The sequence below is a fragment of the Ambystoma mexicanum genome, chromosome 13, assembly GCF_040938575.1.
Source record: "Ambystoma mexicanum isolate Mex_15411 chromosome 13, UKY_AmexF1_1, whole genome shotgun sequence".
NCBI lineage: Eukaryota > Metazoa > Chordata > Amphibia > Caudata > Ambystomatidae > Ambystoma > Ambystoma mexicanum.
In genome coordinates, this window is record NC_090938.1 from 368,215,850 (window position 1) to 368,236,810 (window position 20,961).

At 47.9% G+C, this 20,961-nt stretch overlaps 1 protein-coding gene across 2 annotated transcripts in view; it reads right to left on the reverse strand.

Annotated features, from left to right (window-relative positions):
• The window catches only part of LOC138521220 (Fc receptor-like protein 5), a 317,958-nt gene that overhangs the window by 227,881 nt on the left and 69,116 nt on the right, over nt 1-20,961 (reverse strand). For both annotated transcript variants that reach the window (XM_069633890.1, XM_069633889.1), the window contains exon 2: nt 12,012-12,052. In XM_069633890.1, the coding sequence (XP_069489991.1) occupies nt 12,012-12,039 (28 nt within the window). In that variant the 5' untranslated portion in view covers nt 12,040-12,052. The remainder of the gene's footprint in view (nt 1-12,011; nt 12,053-20,961) is intronic.

The window sequence follows — 20,961 nt, forward strand, 5'->3', positions numbered from 1 at the left end:
CAAACATGCAATGAACCTGCACACGAGGCATCAGTCAAGGAACATGGGTGATTGTATTCATTTGGGCCTGTCTCCCTGTGGCACCCTCAAATGAAACGTAATGGCCAGAATCCTTCAACAACAGAGATGATAACCAAGTCCTTCAACAACAGCAGAATAACAATCTTCAAACAAAAGGTTCTCTCTCGCGAAAGCATTCCCTTCTCACTTTGCCACTAATATACTCAAGCCTGGATCTCCCTCCATGTTGCACTAGTAACAACATCAACCCTTCCACACAGTAGAAAGCTGGCCTCAAGCATACCAATAAAAGCAGCATTTCACTGCTCACTTTTTTTAACCCTATCACACTCCCCCCACACCAGCAACTAACCAGGTCCCCATAGGGCTGACTTCAACTCATCAATCGTGGGCTCTTCCCTCGGGGTGAAACACAAACCCAAGTGCCTCAGCCACTAACCACCTATATCACGCCAACACCCAGTACCTCCGGCCTGCAAGTGTAAACACCATCGGGGTCATTCCGAGTGAGGCGGTAAGGGGTTAACGGGGCCGGTAATTGTGCCGGAGCCGTCAACCCCTTACCCCCTCATTACGAGTCTGCTTGCGGGGACCCGCTAAGGGCGCCTGGTTTTACCAGGCGCCCTTAGCGGGTCCCGCGAGCAGACCAGGGTGCTAACAACAGGCCCGTTATTAACGGGCCTGTTGTTAGCACCCTCTCCATTCCCATTCAGCCCTATGGGGGCTCGAATGGGAATGGGGAATGGTTCCTCGAATGAGGAATTACCGGGCCCTCCAAGGTCGGAATGGCCCGGTAATTCCTCATTCGAGGAACCCGGACCCGGTACACGGTAAGGGGGTAGCCATGCCGCAAATAGCGGCATGGCTACCTCCTACCTTGTAATGACCCGCCATGTCTTCCCCTCGATCCCACTAACAATCCCTGGCCTCTTTTCCTGCGGACCACATGCAGTGAATCCACCTAAAGAGCAGAAGTGTACTATACAGGACTACTTTACAAAAAATAACTTCCAATACTTCATATTACTTTTAGAACACTTAACTTTTTCTAATTACTTTCAGATTACTCCATATTACAACAGGTGACTTTTGGATTACATCACTGCAAGAGAAAATAACTGTTTATTGTCTAGCATAGCTCGTTGTAACATACAGAAGAGAAAGACATTCCTTACAGAATAAATAGACAACAGGTTTTTCTTCATTCACGTTTCTTTGGCAACAACATTCTAATGAATCCATAATGTGGCAAGTAATTACTTTAATTTAAGGCTGTGAGCGTGGATGCTGCATTGCTTATAAATTAAGTGGCTGAATAGCACACTCATTTTATCTGTATTTTTTACACCAGGCACAACTTCATTATGGCAACTAACCTATTGCCTTTCAAATGGCTAATTCTACAGACAGAAAGTAACATGAATGTGACAAGAATTTACATAAGAGAGAATGAAATAGCAATAATGAACTCACTGCCTTTCAGACAATGCTTCCTTAGTGTGACTAGTGTTTCGATAGCACAGCGGCATATACGCATGCCTGCACACATGCCAGAATAAAATATCAAGCACACACATAATATCCATATCAATAGCGGTTTCTCATTCAGGCACCTAACGTTGATTATGAGCCAAACAATACATCATTGCTTAACTCTTTTAATACCTCATTGTTTAACTCTTTCTAGTGCATAATAGACATAAATACTATTTTTGCTACCTTGGAAAGGTATGGGGGAGATCATGCTTGTTTTGGATGTGCTAAACCACAGCACACGGGAATGGAATTGCGGATACCAACATAGAGACATTATTTACAGTGCAATAAGGCAGGTGGGCTCTTTTGGAACGTCTGTGTCTCCTGAATCTCACCACTGATTTATGGTTCTGTTTGAAAGCCCACATTGGCATGTCACTGTATGTTAACAAACATTGGTGACCCGCAAAAATGTGCAGGTCATTTTCCCAGGTTTGAGGAGGACTGCACAGAAGACATATGACAGAATCACTGTGTCTCACTAAAAAAGGTCTCCACAAATGTATTTGTCCATCATTTCAGATGTCTCAACAGGATGTCATCTCTCCTCACTCAGCACATAGCCCACATAACGCATGCAGGACTACTTGTCAGTTTCCCTTTATTATATTGTTACATGCCGAGACCAGGGAGCGGATTTTGTCTACAGGGGCCCTCTAACCTGAGCCATGGATTCCCTCAGCAGTGCTAATATATATTTTTTTTAAAGGGAAGTGAGTGCATGCCTTCAGCACAAGCCCGATTTCCTTTAATAAATAAAATACAAAACAAGATGGCTACTGTTGGGGGTCTCTGGGTGCCCCCGCTGCGTGCCCGCGAGCCCATGCGCGCACAGACTAGACACCCACACGTCTGTACGCTTCGGGCTCCCCGGTCGCTCTGACGCGGCCGGGAACGCCCCGTTTATTTAAGGCGCACGCGGCGACGTGCAACGTCACGCCGCCGCGTGCGTACCCCTTCACGGGGCGGCACCACACTCCTCCTTTTTCCCAGGAGGAACAACAACAAACAAACACATCAAACATGTCACTGCACACACTGTCAATTGTGAACTCACAAAACCCCAGGCCCCCTTTTATTAACAGCCTCCCGGATCCCCTTCACTCCGGAACACAGTCAATCGGCCCCAGCACGTAGTCTCCGAGGTAGGCAGGTCTCCCTCGCCCAGCCCTCTGGGGGTACCTCCCACCTACCTCCGTCGCCGGACTCCCGGCCGCTCCAGTGTCTCGTGCTGGTGACCCCACGCATTCCCCCCGGGGGGTGTCATCGTCCGGGAGGACCGTCTCATCTGGGTCAGGCGGGAGTTCAGTCCGAGAGTCCCCCAGTTTCTTGAAGAAACTCACATTCCGGGTGACGGCCGACTTCCCATCCGATGCCGTCACCATCGACCCCTTCACTGCCACTACGTCCAGCGGCTCGGGTTCATATGGAAGCGAGAGTTTCCCATGGGGATGCCGATTCCTAATCAGCACTTCGTCGCCCGGTTCCAGCCGCTGCGGACGAAGACCCCTCCGTAGGTTTTCCTGATGGGTCCTTGCCAGTCGCTCCGCTTCCACCCTTTGGTCGTCTATTACACCGGGTACCCTCTCCTGCACCTCCGGGAGGAGACCCCGGGGGCACCTGCGGAATAGAGCCTCAGCCGGGGCCACCCCAGTTGAAGCATGGGGGGTAGTGCGGTATACTCTCAGGAACTGGTATAGCGCCCGCTGGAGAGGCTGGCCTTGTCCCTGAGCTATCCGGAAAGTCTTGTTTAATGTCCTCATGAGCCTTTCTGCGTCCCCGTTCGCGCGGGGCCACAATGGGGACACCTTTCGGTGGGCCACTCCACAGCTCTCGAGAAATTCCGAGAACCTCGCGCTCTGGAATGGGGATCCATTGTCCGAGCACAGGGTCACGGGGAACCCATGGGTGGCAAAGATTTTCTCCACAGCGCCCACCACGTGCTCAAATGCCACCGACTCAACGAATTCCACCTCCGGGTATCGCGAGTACTCATCGACGATGGCTAGGAAGTGAGTACCCACGGCTGTGGATCCGAAGTCCGCATGCACGACTTCCCACGGGCGGGTCCCCCGTGGCATTACCTCGATCTCGGGCTCCCGTTGTACAGGGGAAGCCGCCTGGCACCATACGCAGGCCGCTATGAAGTCGTCCACCTTCCTCTCCAGCTCGGGGAACCACACCTTCAGCCTCAACCTCGCCTTCGTTTTGGCGGCCCCTTGGTGTCCCTGGTGTGCCAGGTTGATGACCTCGTGGACCTTGGAGCCCGGCACCACCAGGCGATCACCCCGCAGCAGCAGACCCGACTCCGTGAAGGACAGTTCATCCCTCACCTTCCAGAGTTGCTCGAGGGTCACCTTGGCCTCTTGAGTGCGCCCGGCCACCAACTCCAGCACGGCCTTCCAGGACCCCGATTGCATCGAGCTTCTCAGGATGCGGAAGCATTCGTCATTGGCTGCTGCGCTCTCCAGTTCGGGCAGCGGCATTGCATTGGGGGTGGCACTCTCGACCACCATGCTCACGTGATCATCGGCCTCCTCGGCACACGACTCTTGTGCGGGCCCATCCCTGCCCACCGGATGCCTGGACAGGTAGTCCGCCGCATTGTTGGCCCCTGGCCTGTAGATGAGGTTGACGCCATATTCCAGGAGGGCCAGCATCCACCGCTCGATCCTGGCTGGTGGTTTGGAGGAGGATCCGGCCATGATTGGAATCAGTGGTTTGTGGTCTGTTACCACTGTCACGGGTCTCCCCAGCACATATAGCCGAAAATGCCGGCACCCCCACAGAACCGCCAGGGCCTCTCGCTCAATCTGTGAGTACCTCTGCTCGGTCTCGGAGAGGGCCTTGCTCGCATAGGCCACGGGCCTCATTCCCCCATCTCTGCTCACCTGGGTGAGGACTGCCCCGAGGCCAAACGGGCTGGCGTCCACAACAATCTCCGACTCCAAGGCGGGGTCAAAGAAAGCCACGGTGTCCTCTGCTGTTAGGGCACCTTTAATGTCCTCGAATGCCGCTTGTTCTAACGGGCCCCACTGCCAGACGGTGTCCTTTCTCGTCAGGGCCCTCAGAGGTTCCGACCTCGAGGCGAGATTCTTGATGAAACGCCCGCAGTACGTCACCATTCCGAGGAAGCTCCGCACCTCTGATGCGGACTCAGGGGGTCGTGCCGCCTTGATGTCTTGGACCTTCTTGGGGTCAGGAGACACCCCGCCCTCCTTGAAGATGAAACCAAAAAACTCAATGGTCGGGCGGAGGAACTCACACTTGTCCTTGTGGAGGGTGAGCCCCAGCGATTGTAGCCTCTCGAGAGTCCTGGCTAGGCATTTCAGGTGGTCTGGTTCAGTCCTCGCAAATACCAGAATGTCGTCGCTAATGTTCAGGACGCCCTCCAGGTCTGCGAGGGCGCCTCGGATCAAGTTCTGAAATACCTCAGCTGCAGACGACACTCCAAAGCTCAGACACTTGTACCTGTAGAGTCCCCTGTGGGTGGTGAAAGTCGTTATATAACGGGACTCTGGGTGGAGAACAACTTGGTGATACCCAGCCCGTAAGTCCAACTTCGAGAAGAAACGGGCCCCTTGCACCTCCGCAATGATGTCATCAATCGTCGGGGTCAGGTGTCGTTCTCTCCTGATGGCCTTGTTGGGCAACCGCATGTCCACACAGATTCGGACGGAGTCCGGTTGTTTCGGTTTCCTCGCCACGACAATGGGGGATACCCAGGGTGTGGGGCCCTCCACCTTTTCAATTACGTCCAGGTTCACCAGGTTATCGAGTTCCCTGTCCACCTGGTCCCTTAGATGAAATGGGATTCGCCTGTGCTTCAGGGCTATGGGCTGTACCGACTCGTCGATGTGGAGCCTCACGGGGTCGCCGTTCATCCTCCCGATCCCTTTGAAGATGTCAGCATACTTGTCTAGCAGGTCGTTGATGTCCTCCAAGTATACTGAATAGGCGAAGCTGACTATTCCAAGGGCCTCCGCTGCCGCACAGCTGAGCAGGGTGTTGCTGCTCACTGGAGTCACATAGAAGCGGGCTCTGATTTTCGACCCGTCGTGTTCCACCTTGGCAACGAATACACCATCGAGTGGCAAGGGCTCCCGCCCACCAAATGCGAAGATACGGGCCCTTGGCGTCACCAGCCTCGGGGCTGGGTTGAGCGCAGCATAATGTCCTCTCGCCATGACATTGACAGAGGCTCCCGTGTCGACTAGCACTGGGACTGGCGAGCAGTTTACCTCCACGACACACCTCGGCTGTCTTCTGCTCCTTCCCTTGAGGACCTCCATGCTGGAGACGAAGAAGATGTTCTCCTCGTCCTCCTCCTCCTCCACTTCTTCCGCCAGGGCCTCCTCTGGTTCCACCTGTTCCACCTGAGCTACCTTCGGCGGGCGGTACTGCCGCGGGGCCCATAGACGGGGCTGTCCTCTCGGGATAAGTACCGGCAGAGTCGCCTTGCACACCCTCGAGAAGTGATCAGGCACCCCACAGCGTCCACAAACCTTTCCTTTGGCCATGCACTCCGATGAGTGGGGGAGATCATAACCGCATTTCTGGCACGACTCTACCGGCTTCCCCGCTCTGTCTCTGGGAGGTATACCGGGTTTTCGCACCCCTCTGCCGCCCCGCCAGACGGCGCACACCTCCTCCGGTTTCACAGCGCGGGAACCGGCCTCCATTTTGTTGGCTCGAGCCTCCGCCACCTCATGGCACCTCCCGAGCTCCAGGATCCTGGCCAGCGTGAGTCCGGGCTCTCTTAGGACTTGTCGCCTCAGCTTGCCTGACGAGCATGCCTGGATCAGCATGGTCCTTATCATGTCCTCCGCATCCCCCCACGCACACCCTTGTGACAGGCGGCGCAGGCGGCCATAGAAGGTGTCAAGCGTCTCCTCTTCCTTCTGTTTGGCCGACAGCATGACGAACCTTTCAAAGTCGACATTGGCAAGGGGGACGAAATGTGCCAGGAGGGCTGCTTTGGCCTGATCATATGAGTTACCCGCTGGAGTCAACGATTCAAAGATCTCTTGCACAGTCACTCCTGCGGAGTAGAGCATCGTGGCCACCATGCTGTCATCGTCCGTGACCTGGGCGGCCCGAAAGTACATGTCTAGCCTTCCAATCCATCTCCTCCATCGGGGCCCCAGGCTGGATGGGGGGCCCGTAGCATCAAACTCCGGAATTGGCTGTAGGGCCGCTTGCGCTCTGGCTTGGGCCATGGCCAGGGGTGGTGGTTGGATCGGAGGGGGGGCGGCACCCACCGGTTGTGCAGGCAGTCCAGACGTCGTCGGGCGTGGGGGTTGCTGCTGGAACAGGTCTGTTAGATCTTCATCCAGCGAATCCTCCGAAGCCGTGGCAGTCGCACCCTCCAGGGCATCAGGATCACTCATAGGCGCAAGCGCACAGGCACCCTTGTTCCAATTCTGAGGGCCGCAACTTGCACCACTCCCCACACTGCCACCACCCACGTGATGATGAAAGGGTTGACGGAGAGTACCTCAAGACGCCTTATGTCCACGTGGGCCGCAGAAGCTGGAGCGTCATCCCCCACGTGATGATGATGAAGGGGTTGAAGAGGTTCCTGACAAGGATCCGTGGATGAGAGTGTCCAAAAATTGAGCTTCAAAAGGAATGGGCTGAGAAGGCCCAGCCACCTCAGTCCATCTTCCAGCTACAACACGACGTCACCGCCTGAAAATTCACCAAAATGACAAAATTCTGGCATGGGCCTGCAGGTTGTACTTCCCGCAGTCAGTTACTCCAAAAATTAGGTTTGGATGGCCTTCCTGCTCCAAACCGGAGCTGTTGGAAGATCCTCCACCTCGTGGGTAAAATGGCCGCCAGCCGCGTGTGGTCCGCGGCCTCGGCGCGATGCGAAACATCCACGGATGCTTCACTTGAAGTGAAAAATTATGTCCGGGATCGCGCTCACCGCCGGGCCCGGGCATCCGACACTCGTCGCCACTGTTGGGGGTCTCTGGGTGCCCCCGCTGCGTGCCCGCGAGCCCATGCGCGCACAGACTAGACACCCACACGTCTGTACGCTTCGGGCTCCCCGGTCGCTCTGACGCGGCCAGGAACGCCCCGTTTATTTAAGGCGCACGCGGCGACGTGCAACGTCACGCCGCCGCGTGCGTACCCCTTCACGGGGCGGCACCACAGCTACCTCATAATGAAGACTGGGGAGTCTGTACTTTTCCTGAATTACTGGTGGCCACCTCGAGAGAACAGAGCGAGGCAGCAAGGGGCCGGTTTATGGGTCCGCAAGCAAGGGGAGTGTAGGATGCTGGAGGGATGGCAAAAGGAGGGTGGGGATGCAAGGGCTACAGGGGGAGTCAATGAGAGGAAGGAGGAAATAAAATCGCGGACTGGAGATTGGTGCTGGCAGCCCAAGGTGAAATACCAGCTAATTCAGCCCATGTTCTAGCTAATCGGATTGCTCAACGCCTCTGACCAGGTTGCTAATCATGATAGAAGCCCTACTGGGTGGCATGTCTATGAATTTACCCTGCTGTGCACAGTGCAGATGGCTGCAGGACAGCATTCCCAATAACGCTCAATGCCTTAAAAATTTACAGATGCCCTCACTTGATTACAAGTCAAATAATTCTACTGTCTCAGGTGGTGCAGTACCTAGTGGGATACTTGTCCTAGAACGCAACCTTCTTCTGTCTGGATGTACCTTATCATCATATTGCTAAGAAGGACCCTCTCCCCAACAGGACTACATGACTCTAAATTAATCCATTGAAGATACCCGGATATGATGGCACTTCCCACAATGCACTGTAATTACCATGTTTCAGGCCCCCCTGATGACTAAATGTACGGAATGCATTCACAATAGGGAGGTGCCTACTGGACTACAAGCCCACACATGCACTATGCCTCACTCAGGGCAGATGCTCCCACGTGAGTGCATATCGCAGAATGTTCGCTATCTCAGCATCGATGTCTGCCTACACACACACACACACAAACAATAATATATTTCCCAGGATTCACTGTGCCTAGGTCAGACTCCTCATCTGGCACAATATGTCTCAAATGTACTCTTCCTTGCTCAGTAAAGACCACCTACTCTGCACTACGTCTCTCCAAAGGCACTTTGCGTCCTCGGTCTAAATGCCCCTACAGAACCATATTTGACATACTATACTCCTCCTCCCTCAGTAAAAAAGACCCATAAAGCTGCATGTTCCAGAATGCACACTTCGCTCAGGACAGTTGCCACAGAGAGTTGGATTTCCGAGAATGAATTAGTGTGAGAGGTTGAGTTATGAAGGAGTGAGTGGCATAATGTTTAATGTATGTATGTATGTATGTATGTATGTATGTATGTATGTATGTATGTATGCATGCATGTATGTGATGCGTAAAGTCCAAACCTGGCTGGGAAGCAATGGGCACTGTTCACAGGGGACCTCCATGAGGGATACAAGTAGAGTGTGGGGAAAGCATATGAACTGGGATTGGTAGGAGGAGCACTGGAGGGGAAGCTCTGGAGCGAGAGAAGTAGGGTTGAGTGGGGCAATTGGCGAGATGTACTATGATTGGCAACGTATCCCAGAGACCAGGTACATAGCAGGAAGATGCCTGTTTCATAGAAGTGAATGTGCACAGTGCAAACTAAATCACTTCTTGGAACCAGCCTAATAACTAGAAGGGGAGAGAAGGCGACAGGGGGTTAAACATAGAACAAGAAGGATTTAAACTGAGATCCAAAGGAAAGGTGATTGAGTTCCAACAAGAGACTGGATTCTAATTGTGGGTGCTCCATTCAGAGAAACGCTAGTCACCTCTAAGGGAAGATTTAGAGCAGAGGACGGGCAAAGGCAGATTCAAAAGAACCAAGAGGGGAGAATAACACAAGAGCTTGCTGTCTAGGCATGCAGGGGAAAGGTTTTGTAGGCATTGTAATCCAAATACAAGGTTTCAAATTAAATTCCAGGAGCAACTGCAGGGCACAATAAATAGAAAAAGCATGATCGTACTTGGGGATTCCTTATTTGGGATGTTGCTTGTGAGCGGCGTGATTGGCAATGAGTGGTGATGGTAGGGGTGGTCTGTTGGGAGAGAGGGATGAAACACATATTCAAGGGAGCTTACCTGATTATAAAAGGAGTAGGGGTTATGGTCCTGGGTACCCTGGCCAAACCGGTGCAAACTGAAATTGACCTGTTCTTCATCTGCCCATCTCCTCGGATGCCGAGGCGAGAGACACCCTTATTCTAAGAGTTAAGAAAGGAAATGAAGGGGCAGGGCAAAGCAGATGGGTCTGACTTAGGTCTCGTGAGCCAAGATCCACTTGTATTGGCTCACCAACTGCAACAAAAAGATTGCATGGAAAGTGCAAAAACTGACCAATTGAGTGGCAGGGACTGGTCACGTGAGCAGCAGCCTCCAAAATGTTGTCTCTTTACACTAAGTTTGTAAACAGTGATGCATTTTTGTCATATACAGCTGGATGGCTGGGGAGATCCATGGCTGAGGATTTAGGCAGGATGGGGTGAAGGTGCAGGCAGGGTAGTGCTCATTGAAGGTGATAGACAGTGCAGCGATGAATTTGGTAAAGGTAAATGGAGTGAGAGGAGAGTTTGGAGCAAGAGGTTCACTTGGTCGAGGCAGGAGACCACGAACCATGAAGTCAGGCTTCTATTTACATTTGGTGATAGATGAAGGAGTGGTGGGGGATGGGGGGCTGGGAGTGTTGGGGAAAGATTGAGAGGGTGAAGTGCATGAAAGAGTGGCTAAAGGGGGAGGGAGGGGTCAATCGTAGGAGCAGACGAGATCAGAGTGGAAGATAAGAATTAGAGATCAAGATATTTGCATTTGGTGTGGGTTGGAAGGTATCTAGATTGACTAGTGAGTTGTCAGAGAGAGCAGAGTAAAGTTGGAGCAGTTGGGCCTTAGTTACATTGGAGAGGTTGAAGTCACCCATTATTATGGCAGAAAGATCAGCTGGGAGCTTTCTGAGAAAAAGGTAAAGATCATGGAAGACGAGGTTGGGGGTGCCCCCTTTAAGTGGCAGATTACTGGGACAGTAAGAGGGGCAGGAACGAGGAGTCAGACCAAGATGTGCACAAAGGAGGAGAATGAAAATAGAGAGGTCAAGAGGTGACATTGGTATGTCCTTGCTGTCATGAGACCAGTCATAATTCCTGTTTTGGAGAGACGAGGGGAGTGAGAGAAAGTGCCAATGTAGGTGTGAAGGGCTGCCAGGGTGGTAGTATCATGGAGGGTGGACTCCAGCTTTTGTTGATAGCCATCACTGAGAGTTTGGGGTGATAGGAATCAAAATGAGTTTTGATTGCAAAGGGATTGGTGTTGCAAAGATTCAGGATGAGGTTAATAGGGGGAGCTGAGGTGGAGGAGCTAGTTGCTGGAGTAGATGAAGGGAAGGGGTTAGGCTTAATGAGGTTGGAGTGGGTGGGATGGGAGAGAGAGTAGTGGCCTGAGTAATAGTTGGGAGGTGACCGAAGAATGTGGATGGGGAGACCGGGATAGAGGAGATGCAGGAGTGAAGGGAAGAGAGGAGATCAGAGACCAGGGGAAAGAGAGAGGTAAATAATAGTAAAGAGAAGGAGCATGGTTGGCATTTGCATGGTAGGCCAGGTGTGATGGAGGGTGTAGAGGCAACCACAGGCTCCTAGGCGACTACAAAATGCAACTTTAGAACCAGATGAAATGCAATTTCTAAAAATTGCAAGTTTCTAGAAATCCAGTAAATGCCATTTAAGAAAGCAAAAGCTCATGAGCGAACAAGAAGTGCAATGTACATGGTGCAGTTGTTAAATGCATTATTAGAAGTTTATAACAGTGAGTGAGCAGCTTTAGGAGATGGGCTCACAGGATAGTTCTGAATTGATGGGTAAATGGATGGAGGGAGCAATAGAGCAGAATGGGTGACCCTAGTCCAGGGTTCTGCAACCTTTGGCTCTCCAGATGCATTGGCTACAGCTCTCATTACTATAGTCAGCATAGTCAATGATGAGGGATTGTGGGAGTAGTAATCCAAAACATCAGCAGAGACCTAGTTTGCAGACCCCTGCCCCAGGCCCTATCCGACCCTAACAGAGCCAAACAGAACCTCCCAGGTCTGTGCAGCTCGTTGCTGTGGCCACCAGGCAGCTGGACACCTCTGGATAGGGAGGGATTTAATGGACGCACAAGGGTTGAAAGGGCCGATGAAGGCTTGCTCCCAAATGGCTGCTCAAGGACAAAGGTCAGGCAAAGTGGTGGTCCAAATGCAGGGATCTTCTTCAGATGGGCTCCACCTACACCAGCGAGTGAGCAGAAGAAGCTGCTGGTGCTGGCTGCATGGTTCGGGCTTCTGGGATGTAGTACTTAAAAGGCAGCACATGAACGCATCTGACTGAAACTGTGCATTCATTGTAATGATATTGAAACACAAACAAGATATCAAAGTGCTGAACAGGTTCAACATCACTCACCTAGAAGAACCAGGGAGGCTGGAAGCATGCTGAGACATCACCTGCAAACAGAGGAACAGAGGAACAGAGGTATCAAGGAGCAGGAACCTGTTCTGGAACATCAAGTGGGAAATCACATTTGACACTTGCAGAGACATACCATAAGCGTTGTTCTATTGCTTAGAGATGGTGACATAGGGAGTCTGTAAAAGTGGGGCCCTGGATTAGTTTCAGATAGCACGTTGGTGAGGAGCATTTTTGATTGGTTAAACCTTCTGCCCATATACTTTAATTTACCCCAAAATTTAAAAAGAACAGGTTTCAATTAGTAATATTGTTATGCAGAGATTGGTCAAAGAGAAAAGGATGTAGGGTGTATGATATTTTCCAGAGAAATCAATTGTGAAGTGATAACTCCAAAACTGTTAAACAGATCATCAGAAAATTCAGAATGGCCTCCAAGTGTTATGAAAAGTGTGTGCTACTCTTTCTGTAACTGCGTGAATCTAATCAGCATTTTTTGAAAATACATGAAAATCAAGGTTCTGGTGAGCTTCTCTACCTGCCTCTGGGGAGACCACCAAAAGAGAAACTCAGGAAGCCGGGTCCATACCCAAGCATGTGGATGATGGGCCGGGGGATGCATGGGGCGATTCCCTGGTCACCCTCCTTTTGTCCCTGGTTCATGGTAGGGAAGGCTCACAATATCGCTTGCCATGGATCATTGCCCCAAATGAAAGGGTTTTAAGCTCTAAAGTCCTGAGAGTCAACACAAACAATCCCCTTTACCCAGAGCTCATGCACCCACTGATAAAAACATTTGTTCTGATACGTTTTATTTCCACCATCTGTATCAGAAGAGTTGTTTCAGGGCCTCAAATGTTCGAGAGGCCCGTTCTTTTGCAAGTTTGAAGGATGCTCACAGGGCACTGTGTGAGACAAAGTTATAAATTAATTGTTCCCTAGCAAAGCCATGCAGAGGATACACTTTTGCAAATTGAGCGAGAGAAAGCCATTCCTATAAAGGTCAGGAATTTGTAACTTACCAACAGAGTTTCCAACCTGCAAATGACATGCTGTAGTACAAGAGACCAAAGCCCTGCACAGCCAGACCTAGAGAGAGGTAGCGAGGGAAGACTGGAATCCAAGATGGCGGACAGGCCAATTGAAGGCTTGGTCCGGCCCCCAGGGCCCAAGGAGAGACTAGGTGCAGCTAGACGCAGCAGCCAATCACAGTTCTGTCCCAATTACCAGGCACAGGTGCAATCACTCACTCAAAGCCCAAACCCAGCGAGAGCACAATAACACCCAGGGATTCCAGTCAGTCAGTGTTGGTTGTTGGAGAAGGTTGTAGCAGGCAGATGATGAGTGTTGGAGAAAGATACGAGGAGCATTATAGATGTGTTGGAGATAAGAGAAGGGTATTCAGTGCAACCAAGAGTGGGAAGCCCCAAGCTTTAGGGAAGGGAAAGGATGGGCCGTTCTGGCAACTGGCATGTTAGCATGGCTATCTGACAACTAACTCTTAGCACTACCTCAGCCGAACAGAGAAGCCATATATATCACTTTAACTGGAGGAGGAGACAGTTAGCCTTATCCAGGGAACTTTGGGGGGACAGGGCTGGTAACAGTGTTTTTCGGAAGTATGCAACTGTCCCCCAAAACATTATGAAGGTTCAAGATCCCCTGGGAAGCCTGCAATGCCACTGGCAGGGGATACAGTATCACACCCAGTGTGAGAGACTTCAGTTTGAGAATATGAATAGTGAAGGTGGGTCGGACTCCCATAGGAACCCCTCAAAATTCTCTTGTTAATTAACTTTGATTGGAATAATGGATTTGACCGAAATGTTGGAAGTGATTGACCTCCCCCCTTTTCCCTCCACTCCTCCACCCCCCAAAGCGCATAGCCCAAACCGCTGGAAGGATTTGGAGCAGGTCCCAAACAACTTGGCCACAAAGCATTGACTCGCAATCCAATGCGTGGTTTGGGGTTATTCCGTGCAGTCATTTTTAAAATATTTGACGGAGAAGGGTGTGACCCCTTCCCAAAAATAGATAGAGGTATTTAGGGGATTTACCCGAACCAGGGTTTTTTAGAAATTAAACAACCACCATCTCGTTTTTCTCTCGATGCAAGTGATATCCGCGGCTATAGCCAAGGATATGGGAAAATGAAACACAGGAAAAAAAGGTATTTGCAGGTCAAAAAACATTAAAATGCCATCAGGCTACAGGTGAGAGAGCGGGGGGGTTGGTAGCTAGAGGGCACCAAGTGCAATTTGGGAATTGGAGGGGGTCCAGGAACCGAGTTTGCCACACACAGCTATCTGTAGCCTCGGCTACAGCCACGAATACCCAACATCTTAAAGAAAACTGTGCCACAGAAACAGCGTCTGTTGTACAGGGCAAAGGATAGGGCAAAGTAGGTGAGGAGGCCATCTGTGGACTGGGGGGCACAGATGACGGGGGCACTTGGTGAGGGCCTGGGGGGTAGGAAAGGATTTTCTTTGGTTGGCCGTTTTGCCAATATTCACGGCTATATCCGAAGCTAGGAAGGACTACAGATATCCGCAGGTAGGAGTAGTTCAGTGCCCGTGGCTATATATTTTGGGGTGTCGGTGTTTTATTTATTTTCAAATTATTTTTATAGGTATAGTGACATCGGGGGTGAAAAAGGTCAGTGACCTGTTAGGTATTTGGGAGTCTTTTTTATTTTGGCTGTGTGTTTTTAGACTTTTGTATGTGTGAGATAAGAAAATAGTTTGACAAAATTAATTTAAAAAGGAGAAACCGTACTCTAGTTTTAGATGCCCCATACAAAGTATCAATGTATTTTAGGTTGTGTATTCTCTCTTATGGTGTTATATTGTGTGGCTGTGAAATGTTTGCCTACCCAGTTTACTGTTATGTATTATTATCTGTTTTCTTTAGCTGTAGCTACTTTACATAAGTACATGAATAGTGTTGTATTGCATTGATCTTTTAAGTTGTATTGTAGTATAAAACCTGAAGTAAGCCCCTTTTTTAACCTATTTTTTAACCACGGTTATGATAAGCGCGGGTATAGTAAAAAACGTGTTTTTGTTTATTTTATTGTATTTGTTCATTTATATGTCACATGTAGTCCTTAAAAGGACGGTTTTGGGGTACACAGAGTGTAGTATTTGAGCACATCTGGAGTACTGTTATGATGTTTTGAAGGCACAATGCATTTCCTTTATCAGTTAGATGTACTCCGTCATGTCTATAGAAATTGGCCATGCAATACTGTATGTTGTTGTTCGAAATCCATAATTGGTTGTGGTCTCTCATGAATGTTGAAACTGATGTATTAACATTTCTCTGGGATTTCTCAATTTTACTATTAAATCTGGAGGTCCATCTCCATGTTTGCCTCTGGGTCAAATTGGAAAAGATAAAGATGGTGTGAGGAAATAGTTGCATTAGTTTTCCCATGTCTTTTTTCATCATTAAAGTAAGGGACACACCTCATACATTCCCCAAATCTTTGCTTCTGCAATGAATTAGTATGATGTCTGGCTGCCCTGTACTTCTCAGACTTAACCATTTTGGAAAAACCTGGAACTAACGCATTCCCCGCAATCCAAACCATTTTATTGTAAAATCTCTCAAACCAAGGTCCATGTTAATAGTTTCTCACAAAAAGCCATCAACCAAAACAGCCAGCTGTCTCCAATCAGCCACACAGTTTTCAAACCAGCTCTGATATCTGCAATCTTTCTCTGTTTCCAGGAAAATTATTCCTAGTTTGAATTTTCTAATAGTTTGTATGAGCAGGGTGTGTTTGATGTGTGTGTTTTGAAGTTTTTGATTGGTTGATGGTACTGTTGTGCTTATCCACCGCTATGCAGCAGCCACTCTGTGCGCAGTGTTGTTACTCGCGGGTAAATGTTGCACAGTTTTGCTGCCGTGGCTATATCCTGCCAAATGGGACGTGTGCATTTGTAGCTGCGTCTATTAAAAAGCATGTCTATATGCGCGTCAATACTACTGACCGTTTTATTAGTAGTAGCTGGAACCGCAGGTATATTTAAAGCCTTGTCTATAAACATACATTTTCTATGCAATAATCATATTTGTATGCAGATGATAGAGTACAGAATTGTATTTGGTCGTTTTATTTATGTACCTAGTTGTTCACTTATTTGATTTGAAGGTTTGAAGGCCAATTTAGTTTGATGTTGGGCTTGTAGAAAAATGTACATGTAGCCGCGGACGCAAAGCAAGGTCTGTAGCTCTGTCAAATAGTTGCGGCTATGAAAGAGGCTGTGTGGGGAAAAAACTGATTTCTGTGAATTTCATTGTTTGTTATTGGCTGTTGCTACTGTTCAAATTTGTGATTGGTTGTGGTGAAAATGTGTCATCTATTTTAGTAGTTTTATTGGTACATAGTCCTCTCTTTTTGGTATTCATAAAAGCCACCATTTTCTGTAGTTGTATCCTTTTGATTCCAGAACTCTCACTGTGCACATGGCAGGAGTGTGGCTGATGTGAAAGTAAGTGTTAATAAATATTTACATGTTTGAAGGTTTACTTGCAGTGTTGTGTGTGTTAGTTATATTAATTACTGCTATCATATGGTGTTTATTATAATTTGTTCCATCTGCTCTGATTGTGTGGCAAGTATTTTCAAATGTACCTTTTAACTTTGACTAACATGTACCTACTAAATCAGACGTGTCAATCAATGAAATTTATGTGTAGGCATTTCGTTATTGTATTCATGTTAGTGAGGTTGACAGTTTATTTGATTGCATTTGTTGTAATTTTAATGCAGTTTCAGCTATGGAGTACTCTTAGCTGTTTGGCGTTTTCTGTGAGGTAATACAATTGATGGTGTTTTGTAAGGTCATTTTAGTAATTTTTTAATTTTGTATTGTGTTTAGCTGTATCATTCTGATCACCCCAGTGGATTTGCACCAGATGTTGTACAGTTGACTTCTTAGAAAGGTCAACCTATATTCAAAATATAGTGGTACTGCTGGAGATGAGAGTAGCATATTTGTAGACAGTTAATAGTTTATGAAAAGCCTTCTTTTTTAACCTCTCTAGCGTTTCTGATGATTCTTTAAATGGAGTGCTGCAGGTGTTTCAAGTATCTGGTTGTTGGTGGCAGCGCCTTTTATGTTTGGAGTTTGATTATGCACAGACACTGCTCACACCTAGCTTTATAATGTTTTTTTTTAATCCAAGTTGGATTTTTTCCCCAATGATTAGTATGTGGAAAGAGAACAACAGTGTTGTATGCACAAATGCTGTATCTTATGCACTGCATACAAGATATGAGAGTCATAAAAAAGTGTGTATTAAATTGTGTTTCTTGTGTGTGTTTTCTAACTGATTAAGTTTTCTTTTTTTTAGATAGAAGGATAATATTATTTTTTGTAAACATTGTTTACTAACTGCAACTACGGTGTAGCCCAATTGGCTGTTGAATATTAGAGGCGTGGCTAACCACAGCAACGACTGGGGAGGGTTGTAGCTGCAGGTTCGTTGGACCATACCCGCGGCTATAGGCCTGAATGTGCAAAAAAGTACACTGTTGTACTCAAAAGAGTCCCTTCTAAGACTAATCTATAATGTAGTATATTTCTAAGACTGATCTATTAGGTATATAATTATTTTAAAAGGCAGTAACCAAAACAGCCAACTGCCTCCGATCAGCCACCCAGTTTTCAAACCAGCCATAATATCTGCAGTCTTTCTCTGTTTCCAAGAAAATGATTCCTAGTTTGAATTTCTAGTAGTTTGTATGAGATGGGTATGTATGATGCGTATTTTCGAGTTTGTAATTGGTTGATGGTACTGTTGTATTTATCCGGGGTTATGCATGGCGTTGCTACCCATGTGTAGATGTGGTACCATGTGCAGCCACGGCTATTATTATATTATTATTATTATTTTTATTATTATTATAAAATGTATAAAAGTGCAAACTAAGGCGCATAGGGTGTCTAGGAGCTAAGCAGGAGGGGGCAGTGTCAAAAAATACTTATCAGGCCACACAGGCTCTAGCAGAGAGGAAGAAAGAGACTAAACAGATGAGTCTTCAGGGCACTCCTGAAGGGAAGATAATCAGGAATTGTTCTCATGCATAGTGGAAGAGCATTCCACAAGCTAGGCGCCAGGACTGAGAAGGAGCGACCCCCCCAGGCGCTTCCGCCGAAAGTTAGGAATCTTAAGTAGCTGATGAGAATCGGGGCACAGACTTCTCATTGAGCAATATCTTTCCAATTTATTTTTCAAGAAGTGAGGACCTACATTGTGCACGGCTCATTGCACAATACAAAGAATCTTAAATTCAATGCGGACAGCCACCGGAAACAAGTACAGACGATGTAGCAAGGCTAAAGAGGGAGTCAGCCGAGGCACCCTGAGCGCCAATCGAGCTGCAGCATTTTGAAGCACTTGCAACCGCTGAATCTGGTAGTTGGGCTGTCCCATATAAATGCCATTGCAATAGTCCAACAATCCCATTATGGTGGATGTCACCAGTGTTGTGTGGTTTTCTGAAGGAAGCAACGGAAGGATTTTCCTTAAGCCTCTAGTCTTCCAAAACTGGCACTGCAGATCGCAGAAATCGAGCCTCACGCGAGATGTTAGGCAGATGTTTAATGCCAAGGCATTTTACTGAGGCACAAGAGGCTGGGGAAGGGCCAAGAGACTCTGGCTAATATTGTGAGCTCCAGAAGTGATTCCTCTCCTGGGGTTTTGCTGCCATTTAGTTGCAGCCAATTGACTGCCATCCAACTGCCTACTTTCTCCAGGCAATCTTGCAGCTTCTCGGAGGCACAGCTTGAGAGGAGTCCAACCGGAATATTAGCCGAGTATCGTCCGCATAAGAGTAAAAAAAAACTCTACATTTTGTGATGAGGTCTGAAAGTAACCAAACATACAAATTAAAAAGAAGAGGAGAAAGGGCTGACCCCTGCGGGACTGCGCAGGATAGTTCCACTCGAGAGGAACGGCAGGCTTGAAAAGAAACCGTTTGGGAGTGGCCTAACAGAAAGGATTGAAACCATGCAATAATGGGGCCGGTTATGCCTGCCTCCTCGAGTCTAGTCAATAAAATCTCATGATCAATGGTATAAAAGGCTGCAGAGAGATTAAGGAGAATACGAACTCCGGTCTCTCCGCGGTCCTGAAGCAGCGCAAGATCATCCAGTAAAGAAATCATCACAAACTCCGTCCCCATTTTGGGACGAAAACCTGACGGGAACGGATGAAGACAGTCATTCTCCTCCAGGAACCTGGAGACCTGGGGGGCCATCACTGCCTTCCAGCAACTTCATCATTGCTGGAAGCAGGGAGATAGGCCTATAGTTTCCTGGCAGTCTCGGGTCCAGATTAGCTTTTTGTAGGACAGGCAAGACCAATGCATGTTTGAGGGCAGGCGGAACCATGCCCACTGAAAATGAATACTGCACTGCCTCAGCCAGCATACCAATAGCTCTATGAGGGAAGGCTTTCAAAATATGCAAAGGAACTGCATCTAATGGGGAAGCCGATTTAAGACCCAAGAAGGCTTTCCTGATAACTTTGTCCATTTTATGGGATCAAGTTCAAAGTTGTTTATCAGAAATGTAGAAGAGAAACGATTTCCAGACTGGGTCCGAGAGGACAACTTCACAGTTTGGCAGTCTTTAATGGCTCTGAGGATATCAAGAATTATTTCTGGAAAAAAGGTACTAATTTCATCACATCTCAACTGAGCATCTGATTGTTCAACATAATTCCCAGAGGGACACACTGATAGCTCCTTAGCTGCCAGGAACAATTCTCTAGAGGAACAACAAGAAGGGTAGCTGGTGCACACCAAATATTTGTTAAAGGCTTCAAAGTGTTAAGATCCAGCACTGCTGGTTTCAAAAAAGTGAAGGTGCAAGGGAGGAATTAAGACCTTGGCACAAGACCCAGCTATACACACGAAAAGAAGAAAAGGATCCACAGTGGGAATCCTCCCGTCCCTTGCACACTGTCTGAATCCACCAGAAAGGCGGTTAGTTATTCATGAGAGGAAATCTCAACTTATTTCATATAACATAACAGTGCATTGATTTCATACAATAACTCAATAAGAAGTCTGTATACCCAGTTTATCTAAAACAGCGATATTTTAATCCAAAAAACATTATAGCAATAAGGAAAACACATCCCAAAGGCCCAATATCAATAGCTTGATACGTTTCGAGGTGCTCCCTCTTCATCAGAAGCCTGATAGGATGATGGGTGCTCCAATTTCATGTCTAGGCGTACCCATGGCACCAAGACATATATATAGTGCCGAGTCAATGATGGACTCGTAGTAGTCCTTATCCTCTCGGGCCCGATCCACGGGCCTTATTAGAACAAGATCTCCAAAGCTGACTGTTAGGCAGAATTATATGCAGTACCCTTTGGGAACACCACACACAATTAAGACTACAAGTGACAGTACAAATTCACCTTTGGAACAAGCCTGTACTACACAGTAAAAGTGGTAGCGAAGGCTGAGCAGCCAGACTTATCTCAAGAGCAAGTGAGCAGTATCAATAGTTACACAAAGGACAGCAATTACTATGATTCAAACAAACACTGACTCAAGGTTTCTGGGTAAAAGAATATATATTTATTTACATATCAGTTGTATAACATCTCACTAAAGTAAAGCAGTAGAAAAATCACACTCTTAATACACTACAGCACTCCCACTAGATTCTGGATAACTTAAGCTCAAAAATGAAGTGTGAGCAAAATGGCACTCCAACAATTTAAAAGGAAGGGATAGACAGAGTTAGATACAAATTGAGCAGCACCAACAGGTAAGTAAGCAAGGCAATCTAGAAAGAGGAACTACAGTGATGGAATCAAATCAAAAAGGCTTAGGGCCAAAGTCAATAGGACAAAAGTCTTTTGCTCAAGATCACACAGTTCAGCGTAGTTTGCGGTTAAGTCTTTGCCAAGAGTT